Here is a 25334-nt window from a genome sequence, read left to right as displayed (position 1 = left end):
ACAGGGGGCTTAGAAGTACCGTGTAATAAGGTGGCGTCGTGCGGCCCTTGGCCCTGGTCGCTCCCTCCTGGGAACGTACTCCTGCTCCTCCTCCTCCTCATGCTCCTCCTGCTCCTCCTCCTGAGGTGCTGGTCCAACGTCAGGTGGCAGTGCCTGAGTCCTGCGGATAGCCAGGTTGTGTAGCATGCAGCAAACCACCACAAATTGGGAGACCCGGTCCGGCGAATACTGGAGAGCTCCTCCGGAGCAATCAAGGCAGCGGAACCGCTGCTTGAGGGCCCCAATAGTTTGCTCGATGATGTTGCGGGTGGTTTAATGGCTCTCGTTGTAGGCCTCTTCAGCAGCGGTCCTGGGCGCGCGGAGCGGGGTCATGAGCCAGGTGCACAAAGGATAGCCTTTGTCCCCGAGTAGCCATCCTCTTGGGGGAGGCTGTGCCTGGAACATGTCATGCACAGTACTCTGCCGCAGGATAAAGGCAGCGTGGCTGCTGCCTGGGAAGCTGGCATTGACTGCCATGATGCGCTGCTTGTGGTCACACACCAGCTGCACATTCAGAGAATGGTAGCCCTTCCTGTTGCGATACTGCTCGCCATGCTCCAGAGGGGCCCGCAAAGCCACATGCGTACAGTCAATGGCGCCCTGCACCAAGGGGAATTCCCCGAGTCTGGAAAATCCCAATGCGCGCTGATGCTGGCTCTCCAGGGCCATGGGGAAGGAGATGAATTGGCTTCTCCTTCTGAACAGTGCTTCGGTCACCTGGCGGATGCAGCGATGCGCGCCGTACTGGGAGATGTTTGCTATGTCCCCAGCAGCGTATTGGAAGAAGCTGGTGGCATAGAAGTTCAATGCCACCGTCACCTTCACTTCCACCGACAGAGACGTCCTGCACCTGAGCTTTGGCCGCAGATCTCGGCGAAGCAGGTGGCAGATCTCTGCAATCACCTCCTTTCGGAATCGGAGCCTTTTAACACATCGCGCGGCACTCATGTTTAGGTAGGAGCGCTGCTGGCGGTATAGCCTGACTGGGTAAGGCCTACGTGGCCGACGCCTGTAGCCCCATCTGCCTCTAGCCAGGGCTGCCCCTCTCACAATGCGTCTGCGAGCCCTACGGACATGGAGCTGCAGCTCCGCGTTGGCACCCCATGCAACCCCCATCAAATCCTGGCAAACACTCAAATTTCCAAAAGGCCACTTGCAGCGCTCTGGCCTGAGTCCAAAAATACCTGAGCTCTTGCTGCTTGAAACCAGTTAGCTATCCGCCTTGTGTCTCCAGAAATGCGTTGCACAAGAGTGTTTTCTGAAGAAAGGCTGGCCTTTATACTGGAGAGCACGTCCCCTTTAATTTGCGCCCCCCGGGGCCCGCGCTGGTTGTGTTGCGTTCCTTTTTCCAAACGCTCCGGCCGCCAGCCGCACAATGGGGCGGTCCGACTGAAGTTTGGAATCGGGGCGGCCAAAGGGCGTTGCACGAGGATGTGACGTCATTTTCTGCGCGCGCATCCGGGCGGGCACTAAACTTTGCGCCGGCGCTAACGGGCAACTTAATTTGGGGCGGGGCGCAAACTGCGCTGCGCACGGGCGCTACACGCATAGCGCCCGAAAATCACTTCTCTTAAGGCGCTAACTGCTGGCGCTAGCAACTGAAAATCTAGCCCTATGACATTATGCACCAGCCACATAAATACTGTGGCAACAAGAGCAGGTCAGAGGCTGGTTATTCTGTAGCGAGTGTCTCACCTCACGACTCCCCAAAGCCTTTTCACCATCTACAAGGCACAGGTCAGGAGTGTGATGGAATACTCTCCACTTGCCTGGATGAGTGCAGCTCCAACAACACTCAAGAAGCTCGACGCCATCCAGGACAAATAGCCCGCTTGATTGGCACCCCATCCACCACCTTAAACATTAACTCCCTCCACCACCAGTGCACTGTGGCTGCAGTGTGTACCATCTGCAAGATGCAGTGTAGCAACTTGCCAAGGCTTCTTCGGCAGCACCTCCCAAACCCACAACTTCAACCACCTAGAAGGACAAGGGCAGCAGGCGCATGGGAACACCACCACCTCCAAGTTCCCCTCCAAGTTACAGACCGTCCTGACTTGAACGTAAATCGCCGATCCTTCATCGTAGCTGGGTCAAAATCCTGGAACTCCCTCCCTAACAGCACTGTGGGAGTACCTTCACCACACGGACTGCAGTGGTTCAAGAAGGCGGCTCACCACCACCTTCTCGAGGGCAATTAGGGATGGGCAATAAATGCTGGCCTTACCAACGACGCCCACAAATTAAAAAAAAGTTAAATTAAATGCTAAAATTTCTCTCTCTCTCTCTATCTGTTCTGGACCGATGGACATTGTGACATCCTGGATGTTTTTACATGCAATAGCACCCTCTGGTGGCGGTTATTGTGTTAACAGTTTGTAAGCTGGAAAGGTCATCTGTTCCTTTCTTCCTGTGTGAGGTCATTTGACCTTTGTTCCTTTCTTCCTGTGAGAGGTCATTTGACCTTCTTACCTTTCTTCCTGTTGACCCCAGGAAGCAGTTTTACCAGGAAGAACCTGACTTGAGTAATGGAGAATTCCATGAGGGATTTTCAATCCAGCGTAATCTGACTTCATATGTTAGGCCAAACGCAATATCTTTTCACAAATTTGTTCAAGTAAAAGCTTCAAAACAGCAACCGCTTCAGGAAGAATTATTATGAATGAGTGTTTAACTTGCTGGATAGCTAGATAGGAGCACGTCTAGCGCGGCCAGTACAGTGAAAAGATATCAGTGAAAAGATAGCAATACGGCTAGCTGTGAAGAGCGGAGCAGGAGGAACCCAGAGTAAGCCTTAACCTCATAGAGCACATCTACCTCACATCAACATGTCAGAAGATAATAACGAAAATGCTTTGCAGCAAGTAGAAGACCTTAAACAGGCAGACGAAACTGTAGAACGTGACAATCGGTCTATAAGCACCGGTTACTACAGGTCGCAAGTTGGCTCACGGTCATCGGGTGGTTCTAGAGTAAGCATAGCCATCGCCAAAGCACGGGCTAAACTAGTAGCAGCTCAAGCCAGAGCTGCGCATACGGACAGTGAAATAGAAATAAAAGTAAGACAGGCCCGTCTCCAAGCTGAACCCCAAGCAGAACAGGCCCGACTCCAAGCAGAACAGGCCCGACTCCAAGCTGAATTCCAAGCGGAACAGGCCCATCACCAAGTGGAACGCCAGGCTGAACAGGCCCGTCTCCAAGCCACATTAGACGCTCTGCAGCAACAAAAAGAGATAGATGCTGCATTAGCTGAGACACAAGTATTCGAGGCAATTTTGGAGGGAGCTGATCCCGAGACAGCTTACAAACCTTTAATTCCCGTTCCGTGGCAGAGTCCACGACAGCGCACCATAGATTACGTGAGCGACCATGCCGACATACAGTTTGCAGGAGAAAGGGATGGAGGCCCGCACATCTCTACAGACGCAAACACTTCGTATAACATGCCACAAGTTGCCAACCGACGTCAAAGCAGACGGCGTGCCTCAAGCCACAGAGTCTCCGCCAGCAGAACTGAAGACACAGAGCAAAGGAATAAGACGCCGAATAGAGAAAGTCGGAGGCAAATCCCCTCTCGGTCCCTTGAGACCCCCAACAGAGCCCCCAGCCAAGGCAACCCTGGCCCAGGTCCCAGCACCTACGACCTCGCCAAATACCTTGCACGCACCCAGCTGGTGACTTCGGGGTTAATCAAGTTTGATGACAGGCCAGAGAATTATCGGGCTTGGAAGTCCTGCTTCCACGATGCCATATCGGGCTTAGACCTGTCGGCAGGAGAAGAGCTCGGCCTCCTTATCAAGTGGCTCGGCCCAGAGTCCACCGGACAGGCCTGCAGGATAAAAGCGGCCAATGTGGGGCAGCTGCCAGAGGGGTTGAAGAAGGCTTGGGTGAGGCTGGAAGAAAGCTACGGCTCGCCCGAAGCCATTGAAAGGGCTCTCTTTGACAGGTTGGCGAACTTTCCGAGGTTGACGAGTAAGTAACCCCAGAAGCTCCGCGACCTTGGAGATCTGCTGTCGGAACTCGAAGCCGCAAAGCAGGACGGCTACCTACCCGGTCTATCGTACTTAGACACTTCCAGAGGGGTAAGTCCCATCATTGAGAAGCTTCCATTTAACCTGCAGGAGAAGTGGATAACGTTTGGATCAAAGTTCAAGCTAAAGCACAACGTGGCGTTCCCACCATTCTCTGCGTTCGTTAAATTCATCCATAAAGAAGCCAAAGCCAGGAACGACCCCAGCTTCAACTTCTTCTCCTCCCAACCAGCACTTGCCAGAAGAGACAAGTTCGACAGACATGGAAAGACACCAATATCTGTCCACAGAATGCAAGTGTCCTCAACTGAGCACACAAAGATTCAGAAGAAACCGGAGGATATGAGCAAACAATGCCCTATCCACAACATGCCCCATCCTTTAAAGAAGTGCAGAGGCTTCAGGGAGATGTCCCTGGAAGATCGGCAACAATATCTTAAAGCGAACTCTATATGTTTCAGGTGCTGCTCGTCCACGAGCCATCTCGCCAAGAACTGCAAGGTGGAGGCAAAATGCACCGAATGTGAAAGCGATCGGCATGTTTCAGCACTACACCCAGGCCCAGCTCCTTGGAAGTCAGAAACGCCTCCTCCCGCATCAGAGCACGGCGGGGAGAGAGAGGGAGCTGTTGGTACGGAGATTACATCCAGGTGCACCGAGGTGTGTGGAGAAGGAGTGAGCGCAAGAGCATGCTCCAAGATATGCCTCGTTAATGTGTACCCTGCGGGATGTCGCCAGGAATCTGAAAAGATGTATGCCATACTAGATGAACAAAGCAATCGTTCTCTAGCAAGATCCGAGTTCTTCAACATCTTCAAGATCAAAGGAAGTCCGTCACCTTACACGCTGAAGACGTGTGCTGGACTTTCAGAGACAGCCGGCAGGAGGGCCTGCGGTTACGTTGTTGAGTCAGTCGATGGGAAGATTAGTCTCCCCCTTCCTACACTCATCGAATGTAATCAAGTCCCCGTCAACCGTTCCGAGATTCCCACTCCGAATGCAGCTCGTCATCACCATCATCTGAGACGCATTGCAGACGAGATCCCACCTCTTGACCCAGATGCAAGCATACTTCTGTTGTTGGGAAGAGACATCCTGAGGGTACATAAGATAAGGGAGCAGATCAACGGTCCACATGACGCCCCTTTCACCCAAAGGCTAGACCTCGGCTGGGTCGTTGTTGGAGACGTGTGCCTCAAGGGCACTCACAAGCCGTCTCAGGTGAGCACACTCAAGACTTCCATCTTGGAGAATGGTCGTACAAGCTACCTTACCCCGTGCAGTAGTCAGATCCGAGTGACAGAGAAGTTCAGTCATACGGCTCAGCCTCAGAACCCCCCAGCGCTGATCTCCACAGACAGCACACAGATGATGCTCACTGGAGAGAACCCGGGTCAGTCAGTCTTCTGTCGCACCGCCAACGACCACAAACTTGCTCCATCGATCGACGACATGAGGTTCCTCCAGATTATGGACAATGAGGTCTCTCGTGACAGCTCTAACAGCTGGGTTGCACCCTTACCCTTCCGGAACCCCAGACGACGGCTGCCGAACAACAGGGAGTATGCCTATAATCGTCTTAACTCACTCCGTCGCACTCTAGAGAAGAAGCCAGAGATGAAAGCACACTTCCTAGAATTTGTCAAGAAAATGCTTGTCAACGATCATGCAGAGATAGCTCCACCACTCCAGGAAGGCCAAGAGTGTTGGTACCTGCCTTCCTTCGGAGTCTATCACCCCAAAAAGCCGGAACAGATTCGCGTGGTGTTTGACTCCAGTGCACCATATCAGGGCGTCTCTCTCAACGACGTGCTCCTCACAGGGCCTGATCTTAACAACAGCCTCTTGGGAGTGCTCATGAGATTCAGGAAAGAGCCCGTCGCCATCACTGCCGATATCCAGCACATGTTTCATTGCTTCGTGGTGAGAGAAGACCACAGAGACTTCCTCCCTGCTGTCGCCATATACGGACTAAGGAGGGCTGCCAAGGAAGAAGATGACGACTTTGGCAGTGATGTGAGAGGGTTCATCGAACGAGAGTTCTATGTCGACGACGCACTGAAGTCATTCCCGACCGAAGCAGAGGCCATCAGTACCCTCGGACGAGCCCAGGAACTACTTGCACTATCCAACCTCAGGCTGCATAAGATAGCCTCTAACAGACCAGCAGTGATGGAGGCATTCCCCCCTGAAGATCGTGCTAAGGACATCAAAGACCTAGACCTCTTCACTGATGACCTCCCCCTACAGCATAGCCTAGGGGTGTCGTGGAACATAGCAACAGACACGTTCACGTTCCAAGTCCTAGACGCCAAGAAACCCTTCACACGTAGAGGAGTGCTCTCTACAGTCAACAGCCTATACGACCCTCTCGGCTTCTTAGCCCCTGTCACCATACAAGGCAGGCTGCTCCTCAGGGAACTCTCCATACGCGCTGAAGAGTGGGATTCACCTCTCCCTGAAGAGATGGAAGCAGAGTGGGACAGATGGAGAGACTCACTCCAAGACTTACAGGATATCCGAAGACCCCGCTGCTATTCGTCTTTCTCTCCCTTAAATGCCCAATTCAAAGAGCTTTGTGTCTTTGCAGACGCATCCGCTAAGGCCATTGCAAGTGTGGCTTATCTGAAGGTCACCACTCAAGAAGGACAAAACAAAATCGGCTTCGTCTTTGATAGAGGCAAGTTGGCGCCCCAGCCAGACCTCACCATACCCAGATTGGAACTGTACGTAGCAGAACGCAACCTACCCCCTCACAGCAGTCTACGGAAGCTGCATCCTATCGTCGACACCAACGGACTGTCTCTGAGGTGGTTCTTCTTTTGTCGCCAGAGGACTCCAATGACAAGTAGAGTTCGGACTATGTGGAGTCGTTAATGACCCCAGACGGGGAGTGTTCTGGACCGATGGACATTGTGACATCCTGGATGTTTTTACATGCAATAGCACCCTCTGGTGGCGGTTATTGTGTTAACAGTTTGTAAGCTGGAAAGGTCATCTGTTCCTTTCTTCCTGTGTGCGGTCATTTGACCTTTGTTCCTTTCTTCCTGTGAGAGGTCATTTGACCTTCTTACCTTTCTTCCTGTTGACCCCAGGAAGCAGTTTTACCAGGAAGAACCTGACTTGAGTAATGGAGAATTCCATGAGGGATTTTCAATCCAGTGTAATCTGACTTCATATGTTAGGCCAAATGCAATATCTTTTCACAAATTTGTTCAAGTAAAAGCTTCAAAACAGCAACCGCTTCAAGAAGAATTATTATGAATGAGTGTTTAACTTGCTGGATAGCTAGATAGGAGCACGTCTAGCGCGGCCAGTACACTATCTATGTAACTCTATCTATATGTCTATCTGTATCTCTCTCTATTTCTCTCTCTCCCTTAGCCATTACACTTTTTAAAGTTTAAAGAACATAAATTAATCCTACAACAGGTGTGTGATCAGAGCCCTGTTACTTCACTCTTTCTCTGAAACAAACTCAGAGCCTCTGTTTTTTTTTTTAAAAAACACTCAATATAAATTTTACTTCAGTAAAGCTTTTGAAATTTGACCTCATATTTTCAAAATTATTTGAAGAAAGGCTTCTGGGCAGAAAGTGCCAGGAAGTGAAGAAAAACATCCCACCAGTACAGCTGACTGAACACACTGATGCATCCTGGGAAATTCGGCACCCTGCACGTTTCGACTGAACATCAGCTCACTGATCATAGCTCTGAACAACAATATTAAATTCAAGCCCAAAGAAAGTCTGAGGTCTTCAATTAAAAACAACATACAATTTAATGGATACATTTACTAATGTTATTGTGAAATATGTCATTTTTGAATTTCTAATTTTGTTTTAAAACCTTTTTTTGACATTAGAATTTTCAAAATGATGGTTGAAAGAAATTTCAGAAAGCCAGTAGCCAGATGGTACAATCTCAGGTTAACATTTTCACTATAAAATAGCAACTTTTGTGTGTCACACAGTGTGACATCTTTAAATTTGAAAATATCTACCACAGCACCACCTACAGGGGTAACAGGTACTGCAAGTACTTATAATGAGGTTTCTATAAAACGCCTACCCCACATAAAGTAGGGGTAGCGGGCAGGGGATAATTGCACCACAGCATAGAAATAAAATTCAGTCCTCATTTCAAAATCACCGAATCTGTCCTGATTTTTATATAATCAAAGTTTGCTGTTTTAATTTTACATTGTTAAATCATACCAGACTTTTCACACAGACACTCAAATAAACTTCTGAAGTAAAACTCTCAACGGCAACATCCGATTAAAAGTTTATTAACGAACACCACCACCGAACACAAAATAAAACAAACTGTCAGAAGCAAATGAAACCATGCAGAAAAAAATTACCATAGGTCAAAAGTAAACAAATTCCCAAAAGGGGAAGGCGACATTTTGATTTGTGAATTAACATGTCTGATACTGAAGCTTCAAATTTAATAATGGCCGCACCTAACAACAAGGTGGGGCACAACTCTATCCATAACAAAGCTGGACCTCACAAAGACTTGTTGCAACACAGAATGCACAAGCACCAGCATGTGTAAATAAACATAAAAATCAGAAGGCTAAGCACAAACACAAAGCTAAACGGTAACTTCTCAGTCAGTCCACTTAACAGCTACCAGAGGCACAATGACCAGCATCAGGTCCTGCTGTGGCATACATCCAAAACACATTGGGGGAAAAATTTGGTTGGTTAGCACCTCCCATTAGCACCTCCAGGGGGCGCTAATGGGGCGCAAGGAGCTTAGCGCCACTCGCGAAATTGACCAGTCATTTTGCGGCGACGCTAAACACTACCGCCACGATCTCCTGCACCCGCAGATCGTGTCGTCAGTCAAGCGTGCAACGCCCCGGACCGGATATTGAGTCGCACCCCCTGCCTTAGCACCAGCCGCTAGGAACGACAGGTAGAGGGGAATGTTTTCAAGTCAGGAAGGGGTTGGGGGAGCGCTATTTAAAGGTGGGCACTTCCTGCCTTTTCTTGTCAGCAAAATTTTTGGTTTTAACGCTGTCCTAAGGAGTTTTGGCCCTCAGCACCACTTTTGAGGTTCTTAAGCGCCGAGCTCTTTCCCTGGGCCTATCCATTAGCACTTCCAACACAATTGCTTTTGAGGTCTCTCCCGGCCGAGATTCAAGGCTGCAATGAGTAGGGTGTGGCTGGCCAGCAAGATGGCCCCTCCCCTTTAAGAACTCGACGGCGCCAGTCTGTCTGGCTTCCATGGTAACTGACATCACCTGAGCTTCGGTAGCGTTCTGAGGTAGTGCCTCGCTCCCCGAAGTTTGCGCCTTGAGAGGTGTGTAGCACCTGATTTAGCGCTGAAATCAACTCCAGGGATGATAGAGGCGAATTTTGCAGTCGGAGGCGCTAATTAGCGCCGGGTGCTAAACTTTGCGCCCGGCCGATATTAGCGCTCCAACATGGGTGATACCAAACTTTTTCTCTCTTCTTTCGAATTTTAAAAGTTGATCGAGCCACCACAAAAAGTAGAACAACCACTATACACACCCACCCACCCAACCTGCCAACACCCTCCACAACAGGGGCGGTTAATGACTATACGAGCAATGAGAAAATTATCGGCCAAGTACAAAAGTCATCCGCCACTTCTGCAAACCAGTAATACAATCCATGTTTCATTGTGAAGCAATCCACGGTCACCCATTTGACTCAAGGTCAGATGCAGCCAGCCCCATTTCAAAATATCTTAAATCGCAACAAGTCCTCAAGTAGCTCGGAAACATTTTAATTAGGTGTAACAGCGCAATCTCACTGTACGATGCAATGTGAGACACGTTTATCAAAACATGTACACAAGACATCATGTTAGAACCCATCAAGACTGCTCAACAGAAATAACTCTACCCCTCACACATCACGTGCTAACCACAAATGTACCAAACAAAAAATATGTATAAGACATAAAAATATTTTCCATATACATTGTTCCCAAATAACATGCTACATAAAAGACACAGCAACACCAAAATTAGCAGAGAAAATTACCCCCCCCAGAATGAACAAAAGACATTTAATATATAAAAGATAAAGAAACAGTAACATCGGATACAAAGAAAAGCATTTGGTGACATGCTCCAGTGTCTTTAGAATATATTCAGCACATAGTGTAGATGGAAAGTGCAGTATAATTCTTTGCACTAGTAGCAAACATAAATTTCTAGACCTACTTTCAATAAGGTACCCCAAAAATCTGCTCGCAACAGATGATCACACAGCACGATTCTGCTCCGCCTCTACCCTCATCACAAAGTCCACCTCTGAAGGATACATCAACAAATGTTCAAGACACTCTTGCAAACACTTGCCCAGAATCTTTTCCCTGATAATATCGATGGGAGTCCGTTCATTGCAGATGATATGAATCTGTACACAAATTGGGCTGGATTTTCATTGAGGAGGCATAGAGTCATAGAGTCATAGAGTCATAGAGTTTTACAGCACAGAAAGAGGCCCTTCGGCCCATCGTGTCTGCGCCGCCCATCCATCCCTGTCCAGTCTAATCCCATTTTCCAGCATTTGGTCCATAGCCTTGTATGCAATGGCATTTCAAGTGCTCACCCAAATGCTTCTTGAATGTTGTGAGGGTTCCTGCCTCCACCACCCTTTCAGGCATTGAGTTCCACATTCCAGCCACCCTCTGGGTGAAAAAGTTCCTCCTCAAATCCCCTCTAAATCTCCTGCCCCTTACCCTGAATCTATGCCCCCTTGTTATTGACCCCCCCACTAAGGGGAAAAGTTCCTCTTTATCTACCCTATCTATGCCCCTCATTATTTTGTACACCTCAATCAGGTCCCCCCTCAGCCTTCTCTGCTCCAAGGAAAACAACTCCAGCCTGTCCAGCCTCTCTTCATAGCTGAGGCGCTCCATCCCAGGTAACATCCTGGTGAATCTTCTCTGCACCCTCTCCAAAGCAATCACATCCTTCCTATAGTGAGGCGACCAGAACTGCACACAGTACTCCAGCTGTGGCCTCACCAGCGTTTTGTACAGCTCCATCATAACCTCCCTGCTCTTATATTCTATGCCTCGGCTAATGAAGGCAAGTATCCCATATGCCTTTTTAACCACCTTATCTACCTGCTCCGCTGCCTTCAGGGATCTATGTACATGTACACCAAGGTCCCTCTGACCCTCTGTACTTCCTAGGGTCCTACCACTCATTGTGTATTCCCTTGCCTTATTTGTCCGTCCAAAATGCATCACCTCGCACTTTTCAGGGTTAAATTCCATTTGCCACTTTTCCGCCCATCTGACCAACCCGTTTATATCGTCCTGTAGCCGGAGGCTTTCCTCCTCGCAATTTACCACCCCACCAATTTTCGTGTCATCTGCGAACTTACTGATCATACCTTTTACATTCTCATCCAAATCATTTATGTAGATCACAAACAATAAGGGACCCAGCACCGATCCCTGAGGTACCCCACTGGACACAGGCTTCCAGTCACAAAAGCAACCTTCGACCATCACCCTCTGCCTCCTGCCACTCAGCCAGTTTAGGATCCAACGCGCCAAGGCACCCTGGATCCCATGGGCTCTTACCTTCTTGACCAGTCTCCTATGCGGGACTTTGTCAAAAGCTTTACTGAAGTCCATGTAAACCACATCCACAGCATTTCCCTCATCCACCCCACTAGTCACCCCCTCGAAAAATTCGATCAGATTTGTTAGACATGATTTACCCTTGACAAAGCCATGCTGACTATCCCCGATTAATCCTTGCCTCTCCAAGTGGAGATTAATTTTGTCCCTCAGAATTTTTTCCAATAATTTCCCCACCACAGATGTTAGACTCACTGGCCTGTAATTCCCTGGTTTATCCCTGCTACCCTTCTTGAATAATGGTACTACGTTAGCTGTTCTCCAGTCCTCTGGTACATCCCCTGTGGCCAGAGAGGTTCTGAAAATTAGTGTCAGAGCCCCTGCAATCTCCTCCCTTGCCTCCCACAGCAGCCTGGGATACATCTCGTCCGGGCCTGGGGATTTATCCACTTTTTGGCCCGCTAAAACCGCTAGCACCTCCTCCCTCTCGATGCTAATATGTTCGAGTATGTCACAGTCCCCTTGCCCGATTTCTATGTCTGCATCGTCTTTCTCCATAGTGAACACAGATGCAAAAAATTCATTTAAAACCCCGCCTACATCCTCTGGCTCTACACACAGATTGCCACTTTGGTCCCTAATGGGCCCTACCCTTTCCCTGGTTATCCTCTTGCCCTTAATATACTTATAAAACATCTTAGGATTTTCCTTTATTTTGCTCGCCAGTGTTATTTCATGGCCCCTCCTCGCCCTCCTAATTTCTTTTTTAAGTATGCCCCTGCACTTTTTATACTCCTCTAGGGCTTCTTCTGTCTTTAGTCTTTTGTAACTGCCAAAAGCCCCCCTTTTATTTCTAATGCATTTTTGTATATCCCTTGTCATCCAAGGTTCCCTTTGCTTGTTGGTCCCACCCTTGACCTTTACAGGAACATGTTGGCGTTGTACTCTCTCTATTTCCCTTCTGAAAGTCTCCCACTGTTTTGATGTGGATTTTCCTATAAGCAGCTGCTCCCAGTCCACTTTGGCCAGATCCTGCCTTATCATATTAAAATCGGCCTTCCCCCAATTTAGAACCCTTATTTCCGGGCCGTCTTTGTCTTTTTCCATGACCACCTTAAATCTCACCGAATTATGGTCACTGTCGCCAAAACTTTTGGGGTTGTAGTCCCGCCTCCATCGAGTTGTGGCCAATCCACACGATTTTAACTTGATTATCCTTGTTGAGCCCGCCCAGCAGGCTCAGCAGGCCAATTAAGGGCCACCCGGCAACAGGTGACGTCACAGATTGACATTTCATCTCTCAAGAGATTTTGGCAGATGAAATATCAGCGTTTCACAGCCCTTTGAAGCTGTCAAACACTGACAATCTGTATTCTAAGTTAATTCCTTCCTTTCAGGATGATTTAGAGATCTCTCCGGAACAGAAAGCTGAATGCTGCAGATTTTGACAGCTCGCGGCCATTCTGCTTTCTGTGCTGGTGAGATGAGGGACTCCCGAGACTCGAAGGAAGGAAGGCTGTAAAGGTAAGTACATGTAAGTAAAACTTCTTTAAACACTTTACACACACCAAACACACTTACCTCTTCACTCATGCACCCATCACTCACCTGAACAGCGGACATCTCGACCCCTTCAATCCCTTCATCCCGACGGCCCGCCTCGCTAACTTGGCATGGTTTGGAGCCATTGGGAATCCCACACTTCAGGCAGTTAATTGGCACTAATTCCCTTCCCACCTCAGGGAAGCAGGTCGCAGCATGGGTCGGGTACCCGCCTCCTTTGAAACTAGCATGGGGGCGGGTTGGGGGCGGGATGGGTTCGTGCCCCCCGATTTCAAGATTTTAACCCCCCACACGCCACCAATCCCACCTCCACGGCTCAATGAAAATCCTGCCCAAAATGTCTCAAACAGCAGTCACATTCAGTCAATTGGACTTCATTCTCAGCAGCACTCACATCACAAATAAGACCCTCTCGCCATCTCCGCTGTCAAAAATCAAGCACTCAGTCTATGACACGAGTCTGGAATCAAAGTGTATTCTGCAGTCCCCATTTCCGATGACATCCAGAACCATCAAACTCTGATGGAACAGAAAAGAATGGAAAAAACACATGGCAAACCATTACAAAGACTCAATGCAAAGTTTTAAAAGTTTCCAGGCAATGAGCCTTTTAGACACTCTTCAATGCAGCTTTGCACTAGACTGGAGTCATACTGTCGCCAGTGCAAACTTAAGTCAATCGTAAGAATTGGCCTCCGATTGGGGGTCTCACAGCACTTGACTGTAGTGCACCTGGATATCAGATTGGAACCTGAGTCACTCTGCCAATCTTCATGTCAATGTGCACTAATGAGAAAGTAGTAGTATAACAAGACCTTAATAGTTAATACAAAAGCAAAATACTGCGGATGCTGGAAATCTGAAATAAAAACAGAAAATGCAGGAAATACTCAGCAGGTCAGGCAGCATCTGTGGACAGAGAAACAGAGTTAACGTTTCAGGTTGATGACCTGCTGAGTATTTCCAGCATTTTCTCTTTTTATTCCTTAGTAGTTAATGTTGTGCAGATGTGCTGCTTTATATTGACCCAGAAATTCGGGTCGGGGGCTTCCCGCGGGTGTAAGCCCCCGACCTGCACTTACCTTGCGCAACGGCAGTTGAGCTGTAGGGCCCCGTGGAATTCCGCTCTGGGGCCTGGCCCAGCTGCCGGCATGCTGTGCTTGCGTGTCCCAGGGGCGTAGTTAGTGCGATGCGTCCCCTGGGATCACGTGAGCCATGGGTAGCCAATCGGATGTGGGAAAAGCCCATTCATAAGATTGACAGGAAGACCTGTGAAAACTTATGAATACTACGGGCCTCAAAATAGCATTAAACCTTAAAATAATTTTTTTTAAATCACACTTTTTCAATAAACTACAAATTACATTAAATAACTATTTTAAACAATAATTTAAATTTTTGAAAAAAATAATTTTATAAAAAAACGGGGCTAAAAATAAACTTACCTTGCTTTAAAGTATTTAAAAATAATAAACCTGTGGAAAAAATGTTTTCATTTTAATTAATTGACCACTTACCTTGTAAATAGCAAGCCTTACGCCTGCTTTTTAAATGTGTAAATCCTACAGGCTTAACCTCGCGTGAAAACCTGCAAAAAAAAACTAAGTTCAAAGCGCACGCGCAGCCTCCCCTGCACGCGCGTTCGACCTCTGAACCCCTTTGTTCAGAGGATCGGAAGTGCCGGTTTCCCGCGCATGTGCAGTGCATGCAGGAAACCCGCACTTCCATTCGGCCTACGGATGAGTACCCCGTGCGTACTCACCCGTGGAGAGCCGAATTTCTGGGCCATTATTTATAACCTTTATATTAAAACTATTATCCACATTAATTGTATGTTATGAATATTCTTCTATTTTGCAGATCATATCCATCAGCTATCATCAGCATGACTCAGAAATCAGGACAGTGAGTAGGAATGCTCTCAGTTTGAAAGCTGCCTTGAGCCTTTACCTTTTCAGCATCATGTGTTTATATCAAAACAGATTAAAGTAATGAAGATAGGATTACAACAAATCGACGGCGTCTGGCTCCCTCCCTGATTCCCGCTCCCGCCCGCCGACCATGATATCATCCCAGTCGGTTTCAGGCAGGAGACAGGGCTGAACTATTCAAATGAGGCCCGGGAGTTAAAATGTCCCTGGCTTCACGCCGGGGAGTCTGTAGGGGTATTTGATCTTTCCTTGAAACTTAAACTTTGATAACTTCGGCACTTACAAAGTGAACTCCTCAGCAATTCACCAAATTGTATACAATGGTAAATAACAAGAGAAAACGCTGGAAAAACTCAACAGGCCAGGGCAGCATCCGTGGAGAGAGAAACAGAGTTAACGTTTCAGGTCAAAACCCTTCGTCAGAACTGGAAAAAGCAGGAAATGGAAAGCAAGTTTAGGGGCTGGGAAAAGGGGGAGGGAGTGAAAGAACAAAAGGGAAGGTCAGTGATAGGATAGAAAGCAGGAGAGATTAAGAGACATTGAGAGACATTAAGAGATATTCAAGGCGAGAGGAGGTGGTAATGGGACAGGTTAAGGAACAAAGGATGTGGTCTCCTCTACATTGGGGAGGCCAAACGCAGATTGGGTGACCGCTTTGCGGAACACCACCATTCAGTCCGTAAGGGGGACCCCGAGCTTCCGGTCACCTGTCACTTTAATTCTCCGCTCCACTCCCACTCAGACCTCACCGTCCTCGGCCTCTTGCATTGTTCCACGGAAGCTCAGCGTAAGCTCGAGGAACAGCACCTCATCTTTCGATTAGGCACTCTACAGGCCTTTGGACTCAACATAGAGTTCAACAATTTCAGATCATAACCTTGGCCCCTATCACATATATATCTTTTCTCTTTTTTTTATCCGCACTTTTTGTTTGGCTTTTTTTTCTTCCCTCCCACATGGCAGCTGTCCTTCATTCTGCCAGCACAATTCACACTTCATCTGGAGCCATCCTTTGTTCCTTAACCTGTCCCATTACCACCTCCGCGCGCCTAGAATATCTCTTAATGTCTCTCAATGTTTCTTAATCTCTCCTGCTTTCTATCCTATCACTGACCTTCCCTTTTGTTCTTTCATCCCCTCCCCCTTTTCCCAGCTCCTAAACCTGCTTTCCATTTCCTGCTTTTTTCCGGTTCTGACGAAAGGTCTTCGACCTGAAACGTTAACTCTGTTTCTCTCTCCACGGATGCTGCCTGGCCTGCTGAGATTTTCCAGCATTTTCTATTGTTATTTTGGATTTCCAGCATCCGCAGTATTGTATTAGTGTATACAATGGTATATGGTGACTCCTGCAAGAGCACCCTCTACAGTGGCATACCGTCACTACACCTTTTTTTAGCATCAATCCTGGATGTGCTACTCCTTTGGGTGGTATACAAAGACTACAGCTTTTCGCTCTGTGGACCAACAATACAATTCAAACTCAGGATTGTTAGCATACAAGACATAGCTGTAGCATCTGCAGGAGCCAGTATAATCATGTGGCATTGGCATATGGAGGGCTGTGTGATGGTTCTGATCACCGAATCATAGGAAGAATATTTGTGCCCTTAGGAGAGTACAAAAGCAAACAACAAGCATGATCCAAAGTTATCAAAGTTTAAGTTTCAAGGAAAGATCAAGTAATCGGGCCTTTTTTTTCTTTGGACAAGAGATTTTTGAATTGACCTATTGAAGCTTAAGGGACCATCATAAAGAGAAATGATAGTCCATTTACCAGGTGAGCCCTTGGGCTTATGTGATTTTTGAATGACTGCTCTTTTTATTGCAATGGCCATTAACGGCATTTTAATATTATAGCTGGAAAGGTATGTGTTGGGTGTGTAAATCTTTATTTTTCAATTTACAGAGTTTTCAAAAAGACAAGCTCGAATGAGAAGGTTGGTATCTTCAGGCGCTTGTCTGAGAATCTGATTGAAGTTTTCATTCGATCTTTTGTCGTAATATTGCTGTTGGACTTTTTATTTCACCACTACCATTTGTAATGTTGTACTGCTGGCTAGATGTAATTCTATTATTCCTCTCTCAACAAGAAATAACTGGGGGCGATTTTGACTTTTGCCGATAATGTATATTCCAGTATAGTGTTGTAGAGTGAGTTACAGGCTTGTATAAAATAAAACTTACTTCCTTTATCAACAGCTCTCACTCTATCTGGGAAAGCGAGACTTTGTAGATCATGTCGACAGCGTGGACCCAGTTGGTGGGTATTTTAGGGACTATTGTCTAAAAATCAGAAGTGATGGTGTACCGTGTGCATGTGTATATCCCATCCCCCTGTACAATGTTAGTAACACACAAGGAAATAAGGGAATTTGAGCATGCACTTAGAAAATTCTAATAGACCAAATATCTTTCCATTCAACCCTATTCCATGGAATTTGTAAGGTTCAAGCTCCCTCGATGGTTCAGTGAATAAATGCATCACCTGATGGTCAAAAACAAGGAACGTTCCAGGTTCAATCCCTGATCTTAGCCAGGATGGCAAGAGAAGCTTTACAATTGGCCTGGACACACCTGAACTAGGGAGGGAAAGTCAGCCAAACTTCCTGATCATGTCCTCCTGTGAAGTGCGCAGGTGCAGATATTGGATGAACTAAGGACTGAGCTTGACTTTGATGCTATGAGCGGTTGACAAGGCCATCCAGGAGTCACTGGTTAGGCTCACACGAGCAATGTGGCCAAAGGGTTGCTGCTGGTACCCAGCTTAAGCTGTCATCTTCAGGAGAGATGCGGGGGGGGGAAACAGAAAAGAAAGGAAAGAATGCCAGTGGGCAGGCGAGCATGTTTCAAGTCTAGCTCAGAAATCTAGACTGATGGAATGAAAGCCTTCTCCCTTTCTATTGGATGTACGGATTATATATTAAATGAGTTTAGGACAATCTCACCCCAGTTTCTGGGTGAAGGTCAATAATAGATCAGCCATGATCTCATTGAATGGCGGAGCAGGCTCGAGGGGCCGAATGGCCTACTCCTGCTCCTATCTTCTATGTTTCTATAAAAATGGCACTAAATACACAATCTCACTGATGTAAAGATAACTGATGTGGGGAATAAAATAACTTATATTGGTTCAGTAGTGGTGATGTTCTGAGGTTGAGGGAGCTTTGTTGGATTAGAACTCACATGAGAGCGTTCAATGCTAATACCTGATACTAAAAACAGTCCAATCTCCAGCAATAGAATTGCTCAACCAGATGAACACAGAAACATATATAATTCAAAATGGGCTTACGTTGTACATGTAATATTCCTAATCCAAGTACAAAATGTTACCCACTTGTTGACTGACCAACAAATATGAGCCACCTTTATAATAAATTCAAATGAAGGAGAGCTGCTCCCATGACTCAGTTGGTAAGTGCACAAGATTGTTTAGAAGTGAGCCATATAGACTGCCAAGTTTCCAAGTCTGATCTCCATTCCATGTCGAGTTAATATCTGTTGAGACACAGTGAGCTTGCTACAATTCAACCTTAGCTGGAAAGGAGACAAAACAGCCAGAGCTTCCACTGTTGATATGGAACCTGCTACAAAATACATATGTGCAGATGCTGGGTGAGATAGGATCAGGCTGAGTTGTGATGGGCCCCTTCAGTCAAGTAGCCTGCACTGCACTCACACATTGAAAATGGTTACTTGGACAAGGTCCTGAGGGTGCCCGGTGCCCATAGACCCATTGTCCAGTACATATAAACGCCTTGAGAAGTTTAGACAATAGTAAGGAAAAAAAAGGATAATTCTGATGAGCATTTTGGGGAAATTAAGTATTTTAATTTCTGTATTCCAGTGTGAGTGATAAATGGGCTGAGATACATTTATTTAAAAAATTTGGGCACAATAGAGTCTACAGAAGTTCTGGCCTAACCATAGTCAGGATTCATGAAGCACATTTTGTTGGTGAATAGATTGTAATCACATTGTTGACTTGTTTCTTGCAGATGGAATGTTGCTGATTGATCCGGAGTATTTAAAGGACAGAAAAGGTAAAGGGGTTGAGTTGACCCATTTTCCTTTCTATGTTTTGACTATTGGATTGGCTCTGCAATTTCTCAATGGGCACACCTTCTCCCTTCTTGTTGCTTTTCCTGCTGACTCCAAGGATGGAATTTTGCCAGTGCTCGAAGGATGGGATGGGTGGCAGGTCAGCTGTTAAATTTGAAATGATTGACAGCGGGTCGGGAATTCGCTGTCAAAACGCGCACACTGGACTTTCCCGATGTCGGGTCTGCCAGCGCTGAGCAGACCTGACAGGCAGCGGCGGGGGAGACAATTAAATTCATCAGTGGCTTGTTTACAGCCACTTAGCCATGGTTTTTTCCCAGCTTTTTGGATTTGACAGGTCCCCCATCGGTTTCCTGCTGTGCTTAGACCTTGTCTGTCGAGGTGAGGTGGGAGTTCAGTGGCCATTGAATCAGCTGTTAAGTTGACAGCTTCAAATATACAGTAAAAGCCACCTTACAGAGATATCTTCCCTCAGCCACAAACTGTTCCTCACTGCATTTCCGCAACAGATTAACCATGCTGTAAGTCTTTACACAAGTCTCCATCTAGTCTGACCTCATTACCTCTCCCACCATTGACAGATCGCTTCTGTCATCTCTATTTTGCCTGCCATCTATTTTACCAGCATGGATGCCCTTTATACTCTCTCACCTTGGTCCTCAGAATCCCACCAAGACCAGCCCCAACACCAGCAGCACCAGATAGAGAGGGATGGGTGAAGTTTTAAGGTAAGTTGGTGTGAGTAAGGATGTGCAGGAGTAGGGTAGGGAAGGCAGAGTGATGGGAATGTGATGAGAGGCACAGCAGAATGAGGTTGAGTGTGGCTTTGTGTTATCGTTTCGTGATCTACTGAGATCATTGAAATATTTGCGGCACTGCACCCAGGCCCTCCTGATGACATCCCTGCTTGTGCCCTCCTGTGCAATGAGCAACCAGGCTGTGTTGATCTCCTAGGGAGGTCTCTTCCGCCCATGGGAAGAGAAGAGAACCTCCCTGCGTGCTGCGACTCCCTCCATAAGCATACGGAGGGAGCCATGGGAGAGCCTGGGTGCAGCCATGCACCTCTGTGCAGTGATCGTCAGTGTTTGCAGCACCTCGGTGCTGTAGAACACTGACAGCACAAATGTCAAATTAAATTTGGACATGGTCCCTTTAAGGAAACCGGCTGATGACACGTCATCAAATGACGTCACCAGACCCGCTTCCTGTAATTGGCCGGAAAATGCGCTGGACGGGCTTAACAAGCCTAATCAGGGGAAATTCATTTCAGAGACCGGGATGGAGCCAGCAGCGGGGTCGGGATCCGCCACCGACATCGGCTGCCATGGTTTGTAAAATCGCAGCCCTGAGTTCTGTTGCCACACTGTGTTCCAGAGGCAGTGCCACGTTGCGGAGGAATAGCTAAACGTCCAGTGCGATTTTGGTCAGTCACCTCCACTGGCATCAAGGCATGTTTGAGCATGATGCCTTTTTTTCATTGGTGGGTGGAGAAGGTGGGTAAATAATTTAGTGATGGATTATTAGGGCTTTAGCTTCCCCTTAACCAAGCGCTCTTACACTCAGGTTGACTTCTTATCAACAATGCAGCTTTCTGCACTGCCACGGCATAGAGTGTTAGGCAGAGTCAGCGTCCGAGCTATATATTTAATACGATCCAAAAACTGAAGGATGACTTGCTTCCACATTAAAAATGAATTCTCAGGTGACTGATGAGTCCAATGCAGGACCTACAGTCTCTGTCACAGGTGGTGCAGACAGTGGTTGAAGGGGCGGGTGGGTGGGGTGCTTGGGTTGACGTGCGCTCCTTGCACTGCCTGCGCTTGGCTTCCACTTGCTCCCAGCGAAGGGGCTCGAGGTGTTCAGCGCCTTCCCGGATGCTTCTCCTCCACTTTGTGCGGTCTTGGGCCAGGGATTCCCAGGTGTCAGTGGAGATGTTATACTTTTTCAAGGCGGCTTTGAGGGTGTTCTTGAAGCGTTTCCTCTGCCCACCTGGGGCTCTCTTGCCGTGCCAGAGCTCCGAGTAGGGCGCTTGTTTTGGGAGTCTCGTATCGGGCATGCGGACAATGTGACCCGTCCATTGGAGCTGATCGAGCGTGGTCAAAGCTTAGATGCTGGGGATGTTGGCCTGAGCAAGAACACCGACGTTGGTGCGCCTATCCTGCCAATGGATTTGCAGGATCTTGCGGAGGCAGCATTGGTGGTACCTCTCCAGTGCTTTGAGGTGCCTGCTGTACATGGTCCATGTCTCTGAGGCATACAGCAAGGCGGGTATCACTGCTGCTCTGTAGACCATGAGCTTAGTGCCGGGTTTGAGGTCCTGGTCTTCAAACACTCTCTTCCTCAGGCGACCGAAGGCTGCACTGGCACACTGAAAGCGGTGTTGGACTTTGTCGTCGACGTCTGCCCTTGTTGACAGTAGGCTCCCGAAGTATGGAAAGTGGTCCACGTTGTCCAAGGCCTTGTCGTGGATTTTGATAATCGGGGGGCGGTACTGTGTGGCGGGTCCAGGTGGGTACCCATCATACACTGTTTCGATGAGCAGGCTGCTGTCTGTAGTGCCAGGGACACAAGGCAGCGGAGTTGGATCCAAATCCAGACCTCTAGTCCTTTAACTTCATAAGCTTCAGTGTCAACATTTCACAGATTTTAATCACACTTGTACTTTAAGAAGCAAAATGGCCTAAATTTTAACTGTTAATGGGAATCCGGCGGGAAACCACGCTGTCAAGTTAAACTCCCGGCCGGCCGCGGCAGAATGAGGCCTGGCCGATTTTAAGGGCTGGCACTCACTTACATCTCTTCGGCTGCTTTCTTGCCCATGTCAGGCAGGAAGTCAGCGGAAAGTGGCAGAAAATCGCGCCGCCTGCCCCCACGTCATAGGCCTTGCTTTCCAAGAGGGCGTTTCCTTTTCCCTCAAAGGAAATAAAAAGCTGATCTGGTGGGAAAGCTGCAGCGGTTTCCCCGCTCAGGCTCGAGTTAAGATTCCAGTCCGGCCCCCAAGACGTCATCAGGACCCAACGTGCATATGCAAAGAAGGACCCCATCGGCAAGTGTCCTTGCTGCCTGATCAGGCGAGCGGGTTAAAATGGCAGACAGCGAGATCGGGCGATTCCAGGGTGGGTAAGTAACCCGGGCCATTTTAACGGCCCACGTGCTCAGTTTCCACTGGGCGGGCAGGGTTAAAATTGCACCCAGGGTTTATAATTTTTTACATTTTTAAGCTATATGAGGGGGTACACCTATCTTTACTTTTCAATTCCCTTCCAGGTCAGACATCTTGGCAGGTGAGGCAGTCTGACCTGCTCCTTGGTCAGTGGTTATCAAACTTTTCAGTGTGAAGGATCCCCCTCGAATTATTGCCACATTTCTGGAGACCGAATTTCCAACAGATAGCGTCAGCAACCCAAAGGAAGGCAGTGCTATCATTGTAGAAAACAAGCTGTGCCAGTCTTCAGCAACAGAAATAATGGGTGAAAAAAGAAAGAAGGAACTTGCTTTTATATAGAACATTCCAGAGGCTCAGGATACTTTACCATTAATGGATTCTTTTTAAAGTGCAGTCACTAGTGTTATTTAGGCAAAGTCAACAAATATCACAAGATAATCATGAATACGATGGCTCAGGGAACCCTGTGGCCATTTCCAAGGTAATCCAGAGCCCTTGGACCCCAGTTTGAAAATCTAAGCCCGAGGAACATAGGAACAGGAGGAGGCCATTCAGCCCCTTGAGCCTGTTCCACCATTCAGTTAAAATCATAGCTGATCTGTCTCTTAACTCCATCTACACACCCTTGGTTTCGTAGCCCTCGGTACCCTTGCCTAACAAAAGTCCATCAATCTCAGCTTTGACATTTTCAATTGACCCCCCAGCCTCAACAACTTTTTGGGGGTGAGAGGCCCAGATTTCCACTACCCTTTGTGTGAAGAAGTTCTTCCTGACGATCACCCCTGAACGGCCTGGCTCTAATTTTAAGGTTATGCCCCAGTCGTTCTGGACTACCCCCCACCCCCGCCCCACCGCCCCCTCCTCCCCGCACCCCCCCAACCAGAGGAAATAGTTTCTCTGTATCTACCTTATCAACCCCTTTAACTCGCCAAGGCTTCTTTGGCAGCACCTCCCAAACCCGCAACCTCTTCCACCTAGAAGGACAAGGGCAGCAGGCGCATGGGAACACCACCACCTCCAAGTTCCCCTCCAAGTCACACACCATCCTGACTTGGAAATATATCGCCGATCCTTCATCGTCGCTGGGTCAAAATCCTGGAACTCCCTCCCTGACAGCACTGTGGGAGTACCTTCACCACACGGACTGCAGCGGTTCAAGAAGGCGGCTCATCACCACCTTCTCAAGGGCAATTAGGGATGGGCAATAAATGCTGGCCCTGCCAGCGACGCCCACATCCCATAAACAAATAAAAAACAAAATCATCTGAAACACCTCAATTAGATCACCCCTTAATCTTCTCTACTCAAGGGAAGACAAGCCTAGTCTATGCTAGCTGTCTCCATAATTTAACCCTTTTAGCCCCGGTATCATTCTGGTGAAGAAAGCCATTCTTGCTCAGTTCTCTGGAAGCATGGATGGGGGGAATGTCCAGCAGAGATGCATCATCTGCTTCCTGTCTCTTCCTAAGAAGGAAAGATTTGCATTTATATAGCACCTTTCACACTCTCAGGATGTTCGAAAGCATTTTCCAGGCAATGGAGTACTTTTGACGTGCATCACTGTTGTAATGGAGGAGATGCAGCAGCCAATTTGCACACAGCAAGCTCCCGCAAACAGCAATGTGATAATGACCAGATCATTTGTTTTTAGGTGTGGGTTGAGGGATAAATATTGGCCAGGACTCCCCTGTCCTTCTTTGAAATAGTGCCGTGGGATCTTTTATGTCCACCTGAGAGGGCAGGCGGGGCCTCGGTTTAACATCTCATCCAAAAGACGGCACCTCCAACAGTGCAGCACTCCCTCAGTATTGCAAAGGAGTGTCAGCCTAGATTTTGTGCTCAAGTCTCTCGGAGTGGGACTGTGAACCCACAACCTTCATGACTCAGAGGTGAGAGTGCTACCACTAAGCCACAACTGACCCAGGTAGCTGTCGCTCACTGAAGTGGGGGAATTAGAACTCCTTGAGTACCTGTTGGTCCTCCACTGGGTACCAGGTGTGACCATTATGCTGTTGTAACCAGGTAGGTTCACTTGCAGACTCTAGATTAATCCAATGGTCCCCACTTACATTGTAACTGTGCCATTTTCTGCCCCCCGCCCCGAAATGGGCAAATTTATGGCCAGTCCACAAATTCTCAACAATATTAACGTCTGTGCCCAGGAGTGCCTTTGCTCTCTGGTTGATTTGATTTGCCATTATATATATTGTAGAATAACACACCTTAAAACCCACCTGTTTGACCAAACTTTTGGTCACCTGTCCTAATATTACTTTATGTGGCTCATTCTCAGATTGTGTCTGATTACGCTCCGGTGACGCGCCTTGGGCCATTTTTACTACAGTAAGGGCGCTATGTAAATACAAGTCGTTGTTGTTTACTAGTATAACTCGCTGTAACCACAAAGCATTCTTAATTCACCTGTTTAAAAAATTCTCTTATTTCCTGTTTACATAGTTTATGTGGTATTGACGTGTGCATTCCGATATGAACGTGAAGATTTGGACGTCATGGGCCTTAGTTTCCGAAAGGGCATTTACTCTGAAGTAATCCAGGCCTACCCACCAATTGCGGGCAACAAAAAGGCACTGACTCCACTGCAGGAGAGACTGGCTAAAAAACTGAAAGAGAACTGCTACCCTTTCTTCTTTGAGGTAGGGCTCTGATGGTGCGAGATGGTCCCTGTTGCTATCGGAACCAAGGTAAACCTCAGTCCCGATAATAACTCCGAGGCGGGAAGAGAGCGGGGGGAGGACAGGAAACCCGGGAGTACGGGTTTCCCGGACATCCTGCTGAAATTAACCGCAGGACGCCTATTACATTTTTTCAGCAAGTTTTCCGCCCGACAGATTGACAGATTGATTGCCTGTCGGGCAGGAAAGCCGATACCAGGTAGGTTTGACATTATGGGAGGGCGAGGGGTGGCGGCGGACATCACAGGGGTCCGATCGCAGGGGGG

General features: G+C 47.8%; 1 protein-coding gene across 1 annotated transcript in view; it reads left to right on the top strand.

Moving 5' to 3' along the window:
• Positions 1 to 13535: 13535 nt before the first annotated feature.
• Positions 13536 to 25334, top strand: part of LOC147125295 (arrestin-C-like) — a 60447-nt gene continuing 48648 nt past the window's right edge. The window contains exons 1-5 of the mRNA XM_085994009.1: positions 13536 to 13674; positions 17005 to 17084; positions 17347 to 17407; positions 19146 to 19190; positions 24833 to 25029. Of these exons, the coding sequence (XP_085850135.1) occupies positions 13536 to 13674; positions 17005 to 17084; positions 17347 to 17407; positions 19146 to 19190; positions 24833 to 25029 (522 nt within the window). The remainder of the gene's footprint in view (positions 13675 to 17004; positions 17085 to 17346; positions 17408 to 19145; positions 19191 to 24832; positions 25030 to 25334) is intronic.

The sequence above is a fragment of the Somniosus microcephalus genome, chromosome 1, assembly GCF_052327205.1.
Source record: "Somniosus microcephalus isolate GS21.2 chromosome 1, FLI_Smic_1.0, whole genome shotgun sequence".
Classification (NCBI taxonomy): domain Eukaryota; kingdom Metazoa; phylum Chordata; class Chondrichthyes; order Squaliformes; family Somniosidae; genus Somniosus; species Somniosus microcephalus.
Note: the sequence above shows the minus strand (reverse complement) of the source record. Positions and strands in the feature narration are given on the sequence as shown.